Consider the following 21,729-nt stretch of genomic DNA (forward strand, 5'->3'; position numbering starts at 1 on the left):
TCATGCCTTAAAATAGCTTGAATGTAACTCTACACCCTTGCCTCGTTTAGTATAAGCGGTTCTATTATGCAAATTAGCCCCACATCCACTCACTCGCACCAGCTCAGAGATCCACTCGTTGATGATCACACATTGACGTGATTGGTTACAAGGTAGTTTGTGACCGCGATTCTGAGATTCTCTGTCTTTGGTTCACTGCAGTTTTAAGGAGAAAATGCTCTGCAATGGTGTTGACTAATGAATTTGTACATGGTTTGTCTTAACGCATGTTAAAAACGCCACATAGACATATAAATAACACAGGGGGTGGACTTTAACAAATTATCTTTTAAACACCAGATTATGACACTATTATTCCAGTTGATGTTTAACAACAGTAAACATTCATTTTGAGGTTGCATATATAATGTAGTTTGATGAGTTACCTAGCGGATTAACCACTTTGCTTTCATTACCCACACACATTAACACCCACCTGTGAATCCACATGCTTCAGCCAGGAGAAAAGTACTCCAAGACATGAGGAAGAACAGAGCCGTCTCCAGTAGAGGGAAACAGTGCAGCTTGGTGAATTTAGTCACGTGGGTAAAATTAAGAATTTAAACCACATTTCTGATTAGCTAATCAGTGCAAAAAACAGTGTAAAAAATATTCGGTGTATAAACACATATATTAAAAAGTTTAGGGGTTTGATGTTTTTGAAAGAAAAATTTCTTATGCTCATCAAGGCTGCATTTATTTGATCAAAAACATAACGTAAAAACTAATATTGTGAAGATTTGGCGCTCAAGAAACATTTCTTATTATCATCAATGTTGAAAATGGTTTTGCGGCTTAATATTTTTATGGAAACAGTGATAAGGTTTTTTCAAGATACTATTATACATAACAATTTTTTAAAAAACATCCTTTATTTGGAGTAACATTTTGAATGTCTTGACTGTCACTTTTGATCAACTGAATGCATCCTAGCTGGGTTTTTAACTTACTGACCCCAAACCTTTGAACAATGTGTATTCAAACTGTATTTAGTAATCCTGTCTAGAGGATACTGCAACTGTGTTTCTAATTTTACAAATGAATAAAAGAATAAACATCACACAATGCAGTCAAAGGGCATGAATGTAACTCATTCGCATAAGCCTAGATACATTTAGAAATATAATTTCATGACAACATGCAAAAGGATATGAGGGCAGTGACGACTCCAGTGACTGCACCCATGGCGAAAGAGCCACTGAAGATGCCCAAGAAGACGCCCACCGATTTGAAGAAGGCAGAGGCATCAAATGTGTGTGTGTTGGCTCCTGCAGGCTGATACGCCACAATTGACCTTCATACCAAAGACAAAAACAATCCAAATAACTGACTGTGCTGATCTATGACCAATGCAGCCAATGATAAAAGACATTAAGATTACATATATCTTTGACCTGACCCGAAGCATAATGTGAACCCAATGTCATTTTATTTTAAAATTATTTTTATTTTATATGCATGTCATTTTTTCCAGTAAAGTCGAAATACAACAAAGTATTTCTGTGATATTCTGACTACAGGGATAAATAAGGTGCTTTATCTCTAGCTCATTGTGTCCAAAAGAGGGAGCCAGAGCGCCATCCTGAAATACCACTAGAGTTGCAGCATTAGTTTTACTATTCAACACTACAGCGAAAAGTGTCCCCTCTGTGCTGGCAGCCTGGGAAGTCCCGCCAACTGCCGCAGACAAAACACGTGATTTTCCCCCTTTTTTTGTAGCAACAGAAAGGGAACAAGAAAGTGATACTGTTTGAAGGGAGACTTACGATGAAAGGACTATGGAGACTGCGTCGTTCATAACACTCTCTCCAAACAGCAGAGCGTAGAGATCACCATCAGCATGAAGCTCATTAAAGATCGCAAGCACTGTGACTAAAACCACAAAAATCAGCAACATATTAAGTATTAAAATCCTGAAATGGCTCCACTTACAGTACAGGTCAGTTTGATAAAAACAAATGTTAGCAGTTCATTTAAGAAAAGCTCAATTTCAACATTTAACAACAACAGCAAGTTTATACTATTAGGAAAAAGAACAAAGAGACGGAGAAATTAAAATGGACAAAGAGAGAGATGACATTACCTGGATCTGTGGCAGATATAATGGCACCGAAGAAGAGGCAGTCCGTGTAGTAGAACTTGTCAGTCAGTTGACCCAAAACATGCATCAGTTTCACCACACCATACATGAGGTTTCTTTCAAATAAATAAACAAATAAAGAATGTTTAGAATAGCATCTTGCAATACTAACCATATTATTTCAACAGAATGGAAATCTTCTATATGCATGAAATACACACATATCCAAATACATATTAAACTATATTTTGAACATCTTTTTTTAACACTGAGAAAACCTTTAGGCATTCAGAATGGAATGACAAAATGTGTTCTCAAGCTATTAAGCGCAAAGATGGAGCTCAACCGGCAGCAAATGAAGAAATGCGTCTGATAGTGACTGATTACTGCTGCCAAAAAATCCATTACACGCCTGAACCTGGTTTATTGGTTAGCACACAAACTTTTACGAGTTTACGTTGAAATTTATATGAATCTATAAAAGAAAGTGTTATATTTACATTTCAACTTCTGTATTTTTTTAACTTCACTTAAATCATCCAGTTATTGTAACAAGTCATCAAAAAGTAGACAACAGTTCACTCCTTAGTATAGTTCTGTTACATCTGTAAAATGAAAGATTCTGAGGCATGTCTTGGCTGCTCCCGCTGTCTGTCTGCAAACACAATTCCATGTTCAGTGGGAATACTATGAGTATTAGTGACTTACCCAATGACAAAACAGGAAATGGCAGTACCCAGGAAAGCATAGGTTATAATGGATCCTAGGTTTCTGAAGAAGTGTCTCTGGAGGAACAAAGAAGAGCATGTCAAACCTAGAAAAATGGTGTGAAAAATATCCTTGCCCTGAGAAAACGGTTCAACCTATGTTGTATGTAATTTATATAATAAATACCATATTATATATCACCAAGGCTGCATTTATTTGATCAAAATCCAGTAAAATCAGCAATATTGTTTAATTATTATTACAGTTTAATATAACTGTTTTCCATTGTAATACTGTGACTCCAGTCTTCATTGTCACATGATACTGATTTGGTGCTCAAGAAACATAAATCCATGTTGAAAACAGTATTTTTTGTGGAAACTGTAATACAATTTTTTTATTGATTAATAGAAAGTTCTAAAGAACAGCATTTATATCAAATAGAAATCTTTTGCATAAATGTTTTCCGTCACTTCAGTAGCACTTTATTTTAAAGTCCTGTTCCCCATGTAAAAATAATATGTACTTATAGCAATTACAATAACTGGGTTATAACTAGTTATTAACCCTGAACCAATCCCTAAACCTAATCTTAACCCGTGTAGTTACTTCATTGGGTAAATACACATACTGTAAAATAAAGTGTAATCGACCATCACTTCTGATCAATAAAATTGGTCTGACAGACAGATCTTATTCTTCTATTTTTATTTACAGAGCAGATTTTTTTCCTGTGTGAGTATCAGTCACAAGATGCTGAGTCACTGTTGCTACAAAGCGCAGCAACTACAAGATAATTTGATGTTAAACCTCTCTCTTTCCATCAAAAGGGCTTCTTCTGATCTTCCGACCGTGGTCTTTCTGACTGTGGAGTGAGTAAATGGTGACTGATAGCAATCACTGAGATGCATATACAGATAAACCAGTCGGTTTACAATGAACCCATGTAACCACCTAAACTAAATTGCAGTCAGCTAAACTAATTAAAACAAACAGCTAGGGAGATCAAATATGAACTCATTCATGAAAGAATTTATAGCAGATCTTGACAGGAAAAGAAACCATTATCATAGCGAGAGAGTAAATCAGTACTGTGAGCTGAATGAAACTAAGAAAGAAGAAACTAAAGAAGAGGATCAGAGAACAAACACTTTTACAGAGTAAATGGTCTTAAATCTAATGCAAGCCCATCAGTTACGTATTTTAGTTGACATCTATACAGTAGACAAAAAATTGAGAGGTGTTTTCTGTGGGAGCAGATTTTGTGGTGGCTTTAAAGGGATAGTCCAGGGCAGTATTTTTTCTTTTTTAGATTAAGCGTCCCTTTAAAGCCTGTTCACACCAAGATAAATGCTCAGTGTGACACTGGCAAAGTTCATACAATCTCTGAGCTGCTTACGTTTCCTCCATTTTGTAAAGCTCATAAAAAAAAGTCAAGTGTTTTACAAAGAGAGGAAACAATGTAGCCTTGTGCTTCTGTCTGAAACACACACAGCTGGCAGAAGCCCGTTCCTCTCACTTCCTCAGGGCCTCCCTGCTCACTCAGCACAATCTAAAATACAACAATACTATCTGGCATCCAGAAGTCATAAACAAAATATTCATCTGATAACCCTGCAGTAAAATGATAGCGTATGTAAAACATTTCCTTTCTCTCGATTCATTAAACAGAATCGTCACAATATTGCTGATATATGATCTGAAAAAAACAGACAAACATGTATGTTGGAGTTTATTGATCTCCATTGTGATATTAAAGAAATTAAAGTGTCATACAGACAGTGTGTGTTGCTTCACGTATTTGCTGCTACTAAATCTGCGAGCAAACCTTCTCAGTGACGAATTGTAATAAATCCAAAACATGAATCTCAATTAATTTTGTTTGCAATTGTTGTGGCTAAATAAATGCACTTAATATGCAACCAAAGCAAAATGTTAACATAATTTGGAATGATTGGAATTAATATTAGGAATTTCACTGTTTTAGCTTTTGTGAGAAGCTTCTGGTTTTAACAGTTTTTACAATGAGAGCGTGTTATGACTATGATAAATACAATAAATCAGGAAACTCAATGAGGTAAAATAAACCCTGCGTATGAGTTGACTTTCTCTTGATTTGTGCTAATGTGAAAGTGCAATAATACTCATGAAATGTAATTTCTCAAATGAGAGCAATTGTGATTAATAATCATAAATGCCATTTCTTAGCAAAATAATCGTGATTATAAGCCTTAGTAGAGTATACTTTATGGATTTATGGACTAAGAGCCCTTATTACATGGAAAGTCAGAGCAGACACTAGTTAATTTGATACAAATGAAAACAATGAAGAATAGAAGTACAGTGTTCAATACGTCAAACTGCTGTGTACTTGGGTGTCAAACACCCAACCAACAAAACTTTAAAATATGTCTTCTTGGATGAACTATCCCAGAAAGTGTAAAAAAAAAAAAAAAACATTAAGCAGAATAATAAGCAATGCCTCTGTACACAACTCCTGTGTGTAGGTATTTGAGCCAATACTATTTACTATCAAAAAGCTTCTATAAAAAGGCCACAGAAACACTGTAAGCCACATGAGGAACAAAAACGTTAAACACTAAAACCAAACCTGGCTTTACAAATTATACAAAGGTCACAATCTGCTTTCCCATGTTAAATACAAATTAACTGTAAATCATAACACAATTTTAAAGGTGCCAGTGTAATATAAGAGATGTTTGACCAGCCTAGTAACTCATGATCTTTAGCATCTGGTCTGTATCGCACTTCTCTTGTGCGGTTAACCTTCCACTGATGCAAAACGGAAAGAGAACAGAGATCAGGTTTCCTTAGAATAGATCATATCTTAAAATTTCATAATGTAAAGAGGTAAAGCAGCACCTTAATGGATGAACGCTCTACTAATCAAGAAAAATGAAAGATAAAACAATTAAAGGTAAACACCCTGCTCACAATATCACTCATACCTTTTTGAGGCTATATCCAGCGTGGAATATGATGGGAGGAAGCAGAATGTTGAAGAACACCTCTGGGTCAAAGGTCACCTGCAACAAAATAAATGTAATTGTTACAAACAAAATGTATTATAAACATTTAAAATATAATAAACATGTTTTAAATAAATGTTATTATTAATCTTGTTAAAGATGATGTATTTTCTATTGAAACAGGAAGTTGAGATGAGACATTGTTGGGGTGTGTCCTTTTTTAGTTTCTGTCATAATGGTAGGCTTTCAAATGAGTAATTTACCATTTTTATTTTTGTTCTGTTTGCTGTTGTACTATCAGATCTGTGGCGGGGGTATTTTTAATGTAAATAAATACAATTTAAAAAACACATGCCTCTGAAGTATTTATTAATATTTTGATTCAGCTTTTATTGTTACATTTTCAGTTTTCATTTCAAGTTTTAGTCATTCAAATATTTCTATTTAGCTTTCATTTGTTTTATATTATTTTAGTACTTCAACTAATTTTATTTCAGTTAGTTTCATCTAATCTTTTTATTTTATGAAATTGAGATTTCATTCTCTGACAAGCCTCTTCTGCAGTGTTTTTATAGGCGTGTGTGTATATTGTTGCTGATGTACCTTGCGCAACATGTCATTCTGCTCCACACTATGGATTTCTCTAAGGTTGATCTCCCCCTTGAGCGTGTACTCAAAGAACTTCCCGCTAACGTTGAGGAGCACCGTGCTGACAGGACCTTCCTTCAGGGTGCAACTCGGAGGAGTTTTATTATGGTAGCTGGTGGAGGGAATGCCATACCGCAAAATAACACCCACCAACAGACCTGTCCGACACACAGAAGATAAATCACTCACACACATTCAATTCATACACTTTGAGGGGGAAAAAAGGCTTTCTGAAAGGGAACCTTGTTTGGAAACAATTTTTTTGCAGTGTGGCACTGAAATTACACTCTTCTTCTTAAAAGCTCAGTATGAACAGATTTGTTTCTGTGTGATGACAGGGAGAAGAGATGAGAGCCTGCTGTGTCAAATCTGCTGGAGGGTATTTCCATACTAATGAACTGAAGTGCCAGAGGAAGCCAACAGCACACACAGCATGGGCTAAAGAAACAAGAACAGAGGCAAAAAATACACAATATAGCAGAATAAGCAGGTAAAATACACTACTTTAAATCAAAGATAGGTCTATACAGAACTGATCTGGTGGGAAACTGCTGATTTCTGTTGAATTTGAACACTATGAAAAGTGTTAAATGCACTGCAGTTTACCCACTCTCAAAATAAATGCAAAAACTTTACCTTTAGGGGTACAATTGGCCATCACTGGGGCAGTACCAGTACTACTTCATGTACCTTAACTACCCCTAAAAGGTTCAATAGTACCTTAGGTTAGATATTAGGAACTGATATGTACCTTTAAAGGTAGATAAAATGCAAAGATGTCTCTTTAAGGGTACTGCCCCAGTGACGATCTGTTGTACCTGTACACATCTACTTTTCTGAAGTGTTTTCTGACAGTGCATGGTCCCAAGAGCAGAATCAAATTGGCCAAAATGTAATAAATTAACACACGAGTAGTGTGGATATGTTGAATTAATTCTGGGTCCATTCCGTAATTTTTTCAAAAATACAATCACCATGTAAATATTCACAATTCAGAGCCAGGATCCTGTGACAGGGGGTCAAGGTTTAACAGGTAAGCATGAACCAGTTAGCTTAGTTAGCAGTTAACCCTGCTGGTAGATACCAGAACTAGGCTACACCACAAATAGTTTGAGGAGACAAAAACAAACACATTTTGTGCTGAACAATGTAGGGAAGAGGAAAAATCTATTTTAATTGGTCCAGAGTGAATATGTTATTATTGAATTCTGCTAACTGGTTAATAAAGTTACCATGTTCTTAGTTTTTACACAAAACCAAATAATTTTTCACACTAACAGAAAAAACTATCGGAATTGCACCACTTCATGTTGCCCAAATGTTTTATTTGCTTGTGTGTACTCATGAGGGTAATAGTTCACATGTCCGGTGCTAAATTGTGGTAACCAAGAAGGCTATGCTGTTTATCAAACATCAGTTGTCCTTATTCTTATATATTTGTCAGAAGTATTTTTAAAAAAATGTTTAGTAAAAACTGCAGGTGTTTTTGAAAAAATAAATAAAATAAAATAAAATGATTGAACAATTTAAAATATAATAATATATAATTTATATATAATATATAATATTACATGAATAAAAATGTATTGTTTTTTTTATTTCAAAGCTCATTACCAAAATGTAATTTCCTTTAAAAAATAACCCATTCCTTAATTTAATTCTATCCGGGTACCATTTGGAAAGGAAGCTTTGGAAAAAAACAGTTTCTGTTCAGAAAAACATTTAACTTCCAATCCCAGAACTACTGACTACAATCTGGCTACAAGAAGCATATTCCTCCATTAATGGGCACAACAAAAAAAAGCTGTGTATTCGGTTCTTGCAGTGCTGTCAGCATCATGACATAATATTCCTGTGGTTTGAGAATCATAAGTTACATGCCATTCACAGCTCAGGTGATTCTAAAAAATCAGAAATGGTTGTATTTAGGGATGCAAATTATCGATTAATTCATTAATCATTAGTTGATTGACCTTATCGATCGATTAACGATCAACTGATAAGCGGCTATTTTCCTGAGAATGTAAATTTCTCACGGTATCAATAGTGTCTTTAACATAAAAAGCAAAATATTGCTTATATACTGAATAAAAATGCATGTTATATTGCTCAATTGATGTTTTATTGTAACAGTTGGTATACGGTACAGATAATGGCATTTATGTAGTTTAACAAAAATTATGCACAGAAAATTAAAATACATAAAAAATAATTGTGCACTGGCTCACCTGTTGCATGTGAAACATTAGGCAACATAAAATAAATTTTAAATAAAAATCTACATGGGTAGGCTTAGCCTACACTATATTAAGCCTACATATAATAATCTATCTGGTAAAGTACTTATATGAAAAACTTGAAACATTGAAACGCAAACTTATAGTCATGATGAAGGTGTAAAATGGTCCCAAACATAACTCCATTAACATTAATGTAGTAAAGCTTACGGTGATCCTTTTCAGTTTCCAAATGGTCCCATTACATAACTCCGGCCAGAGCCGTTGGCTCTGACTCCGGCGTGCTCGCTATACATGTTTTGCGGTTGAGCAGCACGCACGCGCATGAACCTGCTTAATCGATGATCGATAAGTTTTATCGATTAAATGCATTATCGACAATTAATCGATCGTCGATTAATCGTTAACATCCCTAGTTGTATTAATGTTGTTTTAATCATGTTTAAAACAAAGCATCTCCTATTTCAGTATAGCAGCAAGCCTAATGCCTGCAGTGAAACTGATTTAGAGGGAAGAGGTGTAAATTCACGTAGGGGAGGAGTGTGAGTGTGTGTGTGTGAGTGTGTGTTTGCTTGCGTAACAACAACACACAAATCCCGAGAGCCTGACTTCCAGCACTAAACTCAACATACAGAAGCTAGTTTAGTTGAAGGACAAAAAAGAAACACACATGCTGCTGTGTGCAGCAAGGCTTAAATGAGCATGTGTAGGGCATTAGTATTTGGGCTAGCATTACGTTTAGAACCCGGCAAAGACAATGAGTGACCTCGGATGTCTCCCATCCAATCAGAATCCAGCTAATGCAGCTTAGTGTTTGTCTTCCCCAGCACTGTTGAATACATCACAGTGCACCAAAGCAAAACACAATTACAACACTTTACTGGCAGCATCTCTTTCTTCAGGGACAGAAGGGGTGGTAGAGCAGAAAGTCCCTGACAGCCCAGTCCAAATGCTGTGATCAGGTTTCCCACACCTTGGTTCATTTCAAATTCAAGGACCTTTCAAGGAATTTCCAAGTCCAATACCCTCAAATTCAAGGACTTAATGTGGGGACACATTTCAAGTGAGAGCAAGGTTACGCCGTGTTACCTTGTAAGATACATTGTTACAGTTTTCATCTGTCAAAGAACTTCTTGCACAAAATAAATTCAAGCACTTTCAAGGACCTGTATCTATGTATGCTTATTTTCAAGAACTTTCCAGGGCCTTTTTTCCAGATTCACAAACTTTCAAGGACCCGTGGGAACCCTGTGTGATATATATATATATATATATATATACACACACACACACACACACACACACACACACACACACACACACACACTGTAGACATAACTACTGTGCCATTACCATCTGTCCAGCACGTTAGCAGGTGTCTCCATCGTGTGAGGCAAAGCGTGTCAACCTGATTCCACATGAAAAAAAAATACTACCTTGAGCCAAACAGGTTCAATGCAACAGCTGAAGTCAAACCTGCTCTGTATTTGCAAGCGATTCATCTTAAAAAAAATGTAAGGAGTAGAATGGAGCAGATTAATAAGGAGGAAGTGCATACTATCAAAGCTAATTACACACTAGAGAAAGCTCTGATGGAGCATTTGATGGATAGGATAGAATATGAAAGATCCTATTTGCATTACATTATTCTTTGTGGGTTTTAGTTAAGAAATATATGCTGCTAGAAGCTATTTTATTGATAAATCACAGAACAGCGTCGACAATACATTTCTGCGTTCCTGAATGTTACTGTGTGCGCGTGATCTGCATGTGATGTGCAAGCTACTGTCTGTGTGTCTGTGCATTTACTGTGTTACAATACAGCAGCGAATTCTTTTAGAATGGCGATTAACTTACGTGTACAATGAGCTGTTTAAAACGTGCATTCACCTGACCATTTTTTAGCATCCAGATAGTATAATCAAACATATCTTGTGTAGTGCTCTGGGACTATGCATTTATCTGTAATTTGAACTGTTTGGAAACAGAGAGTAAAAGTGGACTTCAAAGACTTCTTCTCCTGTTGCGCCCTCTATAGGCCATGATCAGCGACTAGCTGGCATCAAGCTTAAAGCGTCACGGCAGAGCATTAAACTCGGTGCAACCCCAACCATGAAGAACCTTTAACATCCATGGAACCTTTTAATTGCACAAAAGGTTCTTTATAGTGGAAAAGGTTATTTAGAATAATTATTGAAATTTTTTTGCATGAAGAAAAAAGGTTATTTTAAGAATTTTCCATCAAAAGGTTATTTAGGGAAACAAAAATGTTTCTTCTACAGTCTTAAAAATAAAGATTGGAAAAGTTTTTTTGGGGGGTTTTTGGTTTTTTTTGCTGCTGCAGAAGAACCATTTGGTTCCCCAAAGAACCTTTCAGTGAAGAGTTCTTAGCCTAAAGAACCTTTTCTGGAATGGAAAGGTTTCATGGATGTTAAAGGTTATTCATGGAACCATCAATGCCAATAAAGAACATTTATTTTTTTCCATATAGCATGATAAAAGCTTCAGCAATTATCAGAACATGAAAATTTGATACGTCATAGTTTAGGTGCTCAAGAAATAATTTCTTATTATTATCAATGTTGAAAAGAGTTGTGCTACTTAATATTTTTGTGGAAACCATGATACTATTTTTTTAAGGAAACAGAAAGTCAAAAAGAGCAGCATTTATTTGACATGGAAATATTTTGCAACATTATAAAAGCCTGCCACTTTTGATCAATTTAACGTGTTCCTGTTGAATAAAATAAAATATGTTTAAAAAAAAATCTTTGACTACATTGGGTAAAATTGTGCACCTTTGTTTAATCATAAAATTCACCTATGATTTTTCACTGATTTCACTGGAAGTATATTGTAAAGTCAACTGGAAGTCCCCAAGACATTTTGTGGAACATTGTAACTGCTGCTATTTAAAAGCGAAAGTAATTTTGCTGAAGGTGTTACTCCCCTAAGGTCACATTCTAATCTAAGCAAAGTAGTGATACTATATCGGTTTTTCAGTATGTCAGACAGGTATCTAAAGGCCCCCGGCCGGGTCACCGTTGACACATTTTAGATGCATGAACATATGTCAAATTTATCTAAACAACAAACGGAACAAAAAAAGAGCTATATGTCTGAACCTACATATGGCCAAAGCAAAACAAGAATATCTTGCTTACAACATACAACTGGCTCAAGAGGATAAAATATGTCCCTTAAAGTCAACATGAAACAGAAGTTGCGACAGTCTTTTCATCCCTATTGTGACATATCCATGTGTAACGGCATCTGGAATGACAAAAAAAAATTTGATCTGAATGCCAGTTTGCAGTCAGATGTGTAGGATATTTACTCTCTGCCATGCATCATACAATAAAAAGACCAACGCTGACGTGATGGGTTTCTTTTACGATGGGGAAAATGACATGGATTAAGTATTTTTATATTACATGTCAAATTTCACATCCAGTAAAGCAAGTGTTCTGAAAGAAGTAAGGAATAATTGACGACAGGCCGTTGAATTATTAGAAAAATAATGCACACCCGAGGTGGTAATGCGGTCACGACGCGAAGCGGAGTGGCCGTTCACCTCGGGTGTGCATTATTTTTCTAATAATTCAACGGCCTGAAGTCAATTATTCCGCTTATACTACAGTTACCACACCTCGAAACATTGTTCAGATTATGTATTTCAAGACGTTTGTAAAGTTTTTGTCATTAAAACGCTCTTGTATGTAGGACTAATTTCTTACGCATCTAATCCCATGCCTCCGTTGCTAATTCCAAAACGTCATTTTAGAGTTAGTAACGGAGGTTTGAGCCACTGATAGCAGACTAATGCTGGGACACACGACTAGCTGACACACTCTCTGACTGTTTTCATCGCAGCATATTTTAAACACCGACTCTGAACACAGACTGAACGCGCTGAACACGCGTTTGGGCATGATCAGTCATAAGTATCAAATTACATTCATAACCGGCCTTAAAGTGTGTCCCCGGCTTTATGCAGTTATTAATGCAGTTATTAGAGAGAGATGTGCAATAATGAGACAGAAAAGCATGTGCGTCAATATTATTATTTATTTATTAATTCAATTCGTTTTAATTAATTCGTTCATTCTTTTGTTTCTATTATTGACAGATGACAGTAGACTAGCCAAATAAATGAAACACAAAGCCCTTTTAACAAGTAGGCCAATCAATAATTATTTATTTGTTAAATTATCTGCAATAAAAATCCGTGCTGCAGGACTATCCATTTATTTAGCCTATATTCAGTTTAATTTTCTATTGATTATATAGGACTATATACTTTATTTATTAAAATTAAACTGCATGTTTCCATTGATTGTGAAGCTAGACATTGAAAATTGCAGATCAAGCGCATGGGGCTAAATGTTTTTTTCTTGTTATGAATTGTATCCTATTTTCCGTTATTACAGTTGACTACGCGAAGTGATATGGAACTGTAATGCGGTCGAGACCTGCCTGGAACTACTTTAGCTGTGCGTTTCCCTGAAAATAATGCACACCTTAGAACGTTCGTCAACCAATCAGATTCAAGCATTCAACGGCCCTGTAGTATAAAAGCCAATATTATCCAGTTCAAGAATAAAGCTAAGCTTAATTATTTTGAAACATTGCAAGGACTTTATTTTTGCTTTATTTGACAAACGATACTCCATTCAAGTGGTGCTAATATTCCAAAACAGAAGTTGCGTAACGTCATGTGAAAAGGGACTATTTTTTTTAAATAATGATGTGCACAGATAAATCATTTATAAACACTGCAACATTCTGTAAAAAATAAGTGGCATCTGACTAATTAAAATACTAAAATAATGACATAGGTCTAAAAATGAACCTCCATTTTTGCAGTCTATTGTAAACTGTCAGAACACTACTGTCCCTTGGCCAAAGAAAGGTTTAGGCCTAACCAAATCAGACAAACTAATCCCACCAATTAGTTAGACATAAGTCTAGCTAGCAAAAACAACAACCATAAGCCATTCGGTAAATGACATTTAACCCAGCCTTTCTCTCACGACCAAGCAATGCTTTTGTACTTCAAAGCATGCACTGATGAAAGATTTCATTTTCACTGAAGACAAGACATGAAGACACAGGTGTTGGCTGACCTTGCTGAAGGCCTTTGATTTTTCACACTTGTGGATTAGTTCACCAAAAAACATTTTTATAACATTCATCATTTAAATCGCCCTCATATCATTCCAAACCCATATAATGTTCTTTCTTCCATCGAACACAAAAGGAGATACTTTGAAGAAATGTACTGCTCATTTTGTACATAATGAATGGAGAGAGCCATACAAACTTCAAAAAGAATGCAGCACCACAAACGTATTTGAAGTATGAAAAAAAGTCTTGAGTGATGAACAGACCAAAATTAACTATTATGCATTGCTAATCTTTCTCTACAAAGAGCTGTTAAACAGTGCTTCTGGGTTTTCTGGATAATCTGATTAAAGATTCAACTCAAAAGATGCATATCAGACATCACTCCTCCTCTCAAAAATACTAGGGCAGATGAGCCTAGTTCACCCAAAAATTAAAATTACCCCATGATTTAGGCTACATTTTTGGGTGAAGTATCTCTTTAAAACTGACTTAAATTTCGATCTGTTCCTCATACCCAACTGTCATGTGACTTCAAAGACCAGGTATATGAACGATACGCATCTCTTTTATGATGCTTTATTGTCCTGTTTGAAGCATCAGTTGCCATTCATTGCAAAAGCGTGGAAAAGCAACCAGTACAATTCTGTAAAAAAATAAATAAAAAAACACATATTTTGTGTTCCACAGCAAAAAGAAGAAAAAAAAAGGTTTGAAGCAACATGAGTGAGTAAATGCATTTTGTGGGGGACCTAACGTTACTCCTTTAAATTAGAGCTAACAAATAGTGATGACTCTTAAGATCAGAATGCTGCTGTAGACTGATCTAACCTGAAATAAAGCTGTCACACTGTTCAAAGCTAGTATGAGGAACTCAACAGGACTTATGACAGAAGCGAAATAAAAAAGCAGACCGAGAGAAAACAGAGTATAATTTCTTAAACACATGAAATATTATGCAATTTTAAAACTGTGGGTTGCATATAGGCAAATACGTGTGTCCGCTATTATGCTACATTCACCAATATTAGGGAAACAACAAGAGTAACGTTATACGTTACAATACTTCAACACCACATTGAAATGACATGACATTCGATCCACAAGGTTTTGAATTAGCACTCGTTCAAGCTAGCAGGCTACACAGGCTCATTGATGTGAGGCTTAGCTTAAGGGTTTACATGATGGCTGTGTTTCAAAACCTAATGAGCTGCCTATCTAGGCAAAAAACATGCGCAAAAAAAACAAAAAAAAAACACGCAAATTAAAAATGATTTAGCTCTGATGACGCGGTACTATAACGGCCAAAAATGCTGCCGAGCTCGGCGGCTCACGAGGTTTTGAGACGCAGCCGATGTCTAACGCCTTTCGCAAAAAGACTCATTCTCACCGTATATCATAGCCAGTCCGGTTTCGTGCAGGAAGCGCACTCTTCTGTGTTTGAAGAGCCATATTGTGAGGATGGTGAGTGTCAAAAGCAAAATAAATGTGAGTAAATTCACGCTGTCCTGCCTGTGACTTTCCTCTGCCTCTTTCTCCGTGGCAAGTTCCTCCATGCCGCCGTCATCTGCTCTTATCCGACAACACTGGCTTAAAATGAACATTAAAATAGGAAAGAGTGAGCTGTGTCCTGGTGCATATAATGTCCATGGGTTTGGTGCTGCGACCGCCTCCATGGTGCAGGATGCTTGTGGCGGCCTGGCGGGTTCCCTCACTCACTCACTGCCTCTGCTCAGCTGCGTCAGGTATATGAGAGCAGCAGCAGACCGCAGCTCAAGCTCTTAAAGACACACGCACACCGCTACTCCACTTTTACTCTATTACTACTGTATGCCTATACTTTCCATGAACATAATACAAAATTGGGCCTGAAACTCTTAAAGTATTTTTTATTATTATTTTTCAACAGATGATCAAAAAAGGATGTGCTTAATCTTCAGAAAATGTTGATTGTTATTTGTCGACCAAGGAGGTCATTGCCTTTGAGTCTTTTAGCTTATGCATTTTATAAATGCTTCAAATTGTTTGAAGTCCTGTCTAAATCCAGTTTAAAACATTGATTTGTTCTTGTTTTTCAGTTGCCTAGCAGTAAGCAAATAATGTAACATTATGTCACTTAGTATATGGGCTTTGGTTTGTAGGCTAGTTATTGATACGCTTCAATTAAAGAAAAATATTTGATTTATAATATAAATCTTTACAATAACGTTGAACAGGGTTGAAGTTTGGGCTTGGTGACTGAGAACTGACACATTTTAAGAGGTGATACAAAGATTTAGTTTAAATTTCAGATAGGCTACAAACATTTGAAGCAAAAGTAGGCCTACTTTTCTCTAAATCACAGAAAATTGAGTTGTTTTAAAGAGTGTAAAACTCTTAATATTACTGACCTCCGAGGACTATAGCTGTCGCAATGATTGAAACAACAGGAATTTTAGATTTCCTTTTTGCTCTTCTGTATGCTATCACATTTCCTTTGCCATATGAAAAATGGAAAGTCATCATTTTCTTGTTCTGAGTACTAAAACTACAGTAATGACTAAATTCTTCTTAAGAGTGTATAACCCAAAAATAATTCATATGTTACCCACTATGGCTAAGCAGGGTTGAGCCTGATCAGTACCTGAATGGCAGACCTCCTGGGAAAATAGGTTGCTGCTGGAAGAGGTGTTAGTGAGGCCAGGTCATTAAAAATCCTTCGAAAATGGCCTTTGAAATGGGGTTTAACCCCTTGGCATCCTTGGATTTTTTATGTATTTGCCCATTGTCCTCCTAATCATCCCCATATTATATATGATTGATTGGTTTCATCACTCTCCTCTCCACCAATAAGCTGTGTGTGTGTTGGGCATTGGGCATGTGTTGAGCATCCAGATGAATACTGCACATTGGTGGTGGTTGAAGAGATTCCCTCTTGTAAAGCGCTTTGAGTGCAGAGAAAAGCACTATATAAATGTAAAGATATTATTATTATCATTTATCACTAAATGTAGACTACAATGTTCTTGAGGAACATTGTTTCTCCTACACATACACACATATGTATGTAATATATACAGTATGTGTGTGTATACTGTACACACACAGAGAGAGATGTATAAATATAATATAACAAAAAATGTTTGTTAGATGTGAATAATAAATATAAAATAAAATAAATAACAAACCAGACAACCAAAAATGTTATCACCAGTATGACTCACATCAATTATTTATGTGTAAAGATGAGTTTACACAATCCACTAACAAAATGTCCTTTTTTTTTCTTTTTTTTTTTTGCATGGTCAAATATCAGTAATAACCGCAACCCCCCACCCCCTCCCTTCGCATCTGCTTTGATTCGCTGTTACCTAGTAACGCGGTCCGCTGTAGTGATTGGCTGATTCGAGGGTCAAGGAAACGGGAAGCGCACAGGTTGCGTGTTCTTGATTACTCTCTGGGGAGGGTGAGAGAGACGGAGCGCTACTGCGACCGATCGAGAGTATTTCAGAAACGCGTGGCATTTACAGCAAGAGGGGCGCACTGACATATCGTCCATAAATGGGGTGCTTTTTCTCCAAAAAATCTCGGAGAAAATCTCCTAAAAAAGACTCCGCTTTGCCCACTGGAGACGAGAGCGCCACGGGCAATGACCTCCCCGAAACCAACAACACTGCGCTGGGCAGCAACAGCAACCAGGAGGCTCCAAAGCAATACAGCTGGGACAAACGAGAAAAGGTACGACGCTGCATTTTAACTTGTTTTTGTTCACTAGACTATACGTAGACAGGGTGTTATGTTGCTTAATTTCTTTAGGAATTATATAGATTGAAATGTAAGGCCAATTCTCCTCGTTAAAGTCCATTTTACGCCGTTCACTACATGCGTAATCAAGCAAGCGAAGGGTTTGGCCCCTATAGTTCAGTGTTTAAGACTGACTGACTGCCTGCCTGCTACTGTTGCTTTCGATTGACCATCGATACGAGAGTCTCTCGGCGGTCATAGGTTTTCACATACTATGGTAAATTATAGACAGATCGTATTATCGGCTTAAAGTCGATGCACGTAACTTGTTTGCCTGGCGCGTGCCCAGATAACGCTGTGTTAGGGATTAGCACATAAGCGGTGTCGCCATCAACATGCATGACACTAAATTGAGGAGGAACAGGGAGGGTGGGAGTGTCCGTCTGCCCCTTTTGACCGCAAAACCATTACAAATGGATGGGAACTAACATTTTCAAGCCTTCGGGTGTTTCCCATGGATTTTTAGCTGGTCTGTTTTAGATTTAGTCAGCATGAAATGAAAACTCACCCTATCTATTGTTTAAATGCATATTATAGGCTAAATCTCATTGTGAATGATTCATCCATGTACTATATTATTATTTTTTACCTCGTATTTTTTAATAAAAATGTCATCACTCTGTCATAACTGTTGATATATGGAAGACCTCAATAATTGAGACACAACTGCAAGATCACATTCATTTTTGAATGCCAACATCTCAAAATTCAATCAACAACCGTTGCATAGAACTAAGCCCCTGCTCTATATATATATATATTTTTCTATATTCTTTTACACTCACAGTATGGATGTACATCACAGTATGGTATAAAAGTTATTTTGCTACTTCCATTTAATCACAACTTTAACATTACTTTCACATTTTGTTATACAACATAAATTACACACAGTCATTCCAGTTTTTTAAATGCATAAACTATGTTGCTAATGGACTATAACTACTGAAAGGATGCGAGTTTACATACTCAACGAATCTGACCTAGTCCTTATATAGCAATGGGTTAGCAACTAGCTAAGTAGATGTTTATAAGGAAATATCTGGCCTGGCAACCGAAATGTCTCAGGTTTGATCCCTTGTTGGCAGGGACAATCTGTGAACTCAAGAGTTCTCTTTAGCAAGGGAGTTACCAGGGTGTTGCTATGTGATTGTTGGGGTGTTCTGAGGGGTTGCTAGGTCATAAGAGCTCAATTATGTTCTGTTCCCTAGATATAGCACAGATCCCTCCTTCAGTTTAAATTTGTGGATTTTTTCCCCCCATTTTCTATTTTATCATCCACCAGACTAAAACTGAACCCTTATAAGCCTGACATATGAAAAATCGCTTTTAATGAACGTTTTATTGAACGTTTAGACAAATTATAAAAGGAAAATCTAAATTTTATTTGTTGTATCATTTGATTTTGATTTGTATCATCATTGATTTGAGCCCCAAACTTGTCAAAAATATGCAGTTTGGTGCAGATGTTGTTATTTATATGGTCAAAATATAAGTGATAGCTTGTAATGTAAATCAACAAGATTTTTATAACAGTATAACAGACTACTTACATAAAATGCATAGCCTATAAATATCAGCTGTCACTCTCTATCTCCTAATAATATGTCTTAGTAAGAAGATATTTAAATCCTTAGTTTTATGAAAGCTCTAGTTTTAATTTTATGGGCAAAACATATAATGCAGTGATGATTGAGCGATAAATCTATGTATCTATATTACCATTTCAGTCGAATCCGACTCTTGGTGATTCTATGGCCATGAATTTTCTTGGCAATGTTTTTCCGGGGTAGGTTGCCACTTGCCAGGTCTTTACCCAACCCTCCTGATTACATGGCTTGGGACTCGCGCACACACACACACACACACGCACACACACATTCACACCTAAGGCCAATTTTGGCATATACAATCCACCTAACCTGCATATCTTTGGACTGTGGTGGGGGGAGACTGTCAATCAGAGGGCAGAAGGCAAGTAGAAGATTGTTAACGACAGATACATCAACTTTTTGATGATTTAGATAAGGCCATAGAAGTTATTTATAGGCTTTACAGTTTCAGTAGGCTTTATATGTTAAATACTTAAGGTTACATGTTTGTTCTAAAGCATGTAATAGGTCAAGCCCTACTAAATAACAAAAGTTGTTTAGATGGATAAAAGCATCAAATGTCTAACTAATAAACACACACACACCCTCAATGTTACATCCTGTTGCGAATGGAACCAGAATGCAAAGATAGCTGATAATAGTTTTATCACTTTTTTTTTAAGTTCTCCATTTTTTGACCTTGACATGTTTGCACTTTTGTTGCAGGTTGATCCCAAAGACTTCATGCTGACAGGCCTTAAGAATGAGACTGTGGGTCGGTTGCCAGGCAAACTCAATGGCCAGCAGTTTGTCATTCAGGACTGTGAGAACTGTAACATCTACGTATTCGACCATTCAGCGACCATTACCATTGACGATTGTGTGAACTGCCGCATTATGCTGGGTCCGGTTAAAGGCAGTGTGTTCTTCAGAGACTGCAAAGATATCAAGTGTGTGGTGGCCTGCCAGCAGTTCCGCACCAGAGACTGCAAGAAAATGGACGTCTTTTTGTGCTGCGCCACCCAGCCCATCATCGAGTCTTCTACGGGCATGAAGTTTGGCTGCTTCCAGTATTACTACCCTGAGCTGGCTTTCCACTTTAAAGATGCAGGCCTCAGCATCTTTAACAACAACTGGAGCAATATTCATGACTTCACACCTGTTTCTGGGGAAACCAATTGGAGTCTCCTACCGGAAGATGCTGTTGTCCAGGAGCATGTGCCTCTACCAGATCCTGAGTCAGAATTCAAGTCTGTGAGAATCTCCTCTGAAGCAAGTCGGAGCATAGTGCCCCTGACCAAAGGAGGCCGGCGTACAGAGAGTGAAGAGTCCTGCTTGTTTGTCTTCTTTTCTGGGGACTACACAACTGCTAATGCCCGGAAGCTTATTGATGAGGTTAGACCTAGTTTTATAAAGCATTTCTAAAGAAAAGCTTTGCGTTTATGCTCTTAGTTTAACGTCTTATTGACAAATGCTGTTCATAGTCAGTTTTGTCATGTTAATTGCTGAAATTAAATCAGCTTTCTTCAGTCACTCCACCTAAATATAGAAAAGGGGATGTATACTATTCCCACTTCACATATTTGTAACTTTTATCCATCTTTGTCTGCTGTAGACAACACAGACTTCAATTCAACACAGGCTCTCCAATTTAGTTTTATAATTGTGTAAATTAAAAAAATGACTGACTGTCTGAAAATATCTCCTGTATTGTCTGATCTATTTTTTTGTAACCAAAAGCAGGATGGGCTAAACAGGAAGGCAAAGCTTTGCTTCATAATTATAAGGGTCTGATTTGACAATACTCAGTCATAGTTCAAATAAAAATGAATTGCTCTGCGGCTTCAAGCCATGAAGCAGTTAAATATATGAAGAACTTCAATATTTTATTACAAAACATATAATAATTATAATGTACTTATAAGAGCATCATATTTTTACTCATCAACCCATTATTAAAAGCATATTTAAGTACAAGTGTTATCAAATAATTTTTTAGAACAGAAAAACAGCACATTATAAAAAGTTTTAAGGTCAAAGTTAGTCATTTACATTAAGAATAAAATGGGGTTGATTTCATGCAGATATTAATTAGATCAATATTGTGAATTCATATAGTTTTCACTAAATCCAACCTTGCACTCTCTGCATTAAACAGGTTTGTATTATTCAGTCAAGCTAAAAAGTTCTCAGAAGTAGCAGCAAACTTTTAGATCTTATCTAGCTGTACTAAAGCGAATATGAGGAAGAGACAGAAATAGACAGTGTTTGCTGTCATGTGACCTTTTTGTCACTGGCTTTATTTAGAAATCTGCCACTTTATAGCAGTGATCATTTATTTTTGTTTTTATGCTTCTCAATACAAAACACAAATCCTGGCCTGTCCACCAACTGATAACCAAGCTAATTTCCAAAAACCTTTTAATTTTCTTACATACATTTTTTTCTGTATCCACCTAAATGCAGGTGACCACCAAAGGCTTTGTCCTCATTCAGACCAAAGAGGTTTCCATGCGCCCTGAGGATGT

The 21,729-nt window shown here is 36.5% G+C and overlaps 2 protein-coding genes across 5 annotated transcripts in view; one reads left to right on the plus strand and one right to left on the minus strand.

Moving 5' to 3' along the window:
* slc9a7 (solute carrier family 9 member 7) overlaps positions 1-15,594 on the minus strand; it is a 41,039-nt gene extending 25,445 nt beyond the window's left edge. For 2 of the 4 annotated variants that reach the window (XM_084129660.1, XM_084129662.1), the window contains exons 1-8: positions 15,217-15,569; positions 6,421-6,623; positions 5,797-5,874; positions 2,828-2,904; positions 2,123-2,235; positions 1,806-1,911; positions 1,192-1,333; positions 476-581 (exon numbers count right to left, since the gene is read on the minus strand). In XM_084129660.1, coding sequence (XP_083985786.1) covers positions 476-581; positions 1,192-1,333; positions 1,806-1,911; positions 2,123-2,235; positions 2,828-2,904; positions 5,797-5,874; positions 6,421-6,623; positions 15,217-15,502 — 1,111 coding nt within the window. In that variant the 5' untranslated portion in view covers positions 15,503-15,569. Of the gene's footprint in view, positions 1-475; positions 582-1,191; positions 1,334-1,805; positions 1,912-2,122; positions 2,236-2,827; positions 2,905-5,796; positions 5,875-6,420; positions 6,624-15,216 lie in introns of all 4 variants that reach the window. The other 2 variants (XM_084129661.1, XM_084129663.1) reach the window with 2 other exon arrangements.
* A 1,613-nt stretch (positions 15,595-17,207) lies between these two features.
* The window catches only part of rp2 (RP2 activator of ARL3 GTPase), a 6,931-nt gene continuing 2,409 nt past the window's right edge, over positions 17,208-21,729 (plus strand). The window contains exons 1-3 of the mRNA XM_084129806.1: positions 17,208-17,543; positions 19,928-20,596; positions 21,668-21,729. The exon at positions 21,668-21,729 is cut by the window's right edge and continues 53 nt beyond it. Of these exons, the coding sequence (XP_083985932.1) occupies positions 17,367-17,543; positions 19,928-20,596; positions 21,668-21,729 (908 nt within the window). The 5' untranslated portion in view covers positions 17,208-17,366. The remainder of the gene's footprint in view (positions 17,544-19,927; positions 20,597-21,667) is intronic.

This window comes from Abramis brama, assembly GCF_963993115.1.
Source record: "Abramis brama genome assembly, chromosome: 11".
Classification (NCBI taxonomy): Eukaryota; Metazoa; Chordata; class Actinopteri; order Cypriniformes; family Leuciscidae; genus Abramis; species Abramis brama.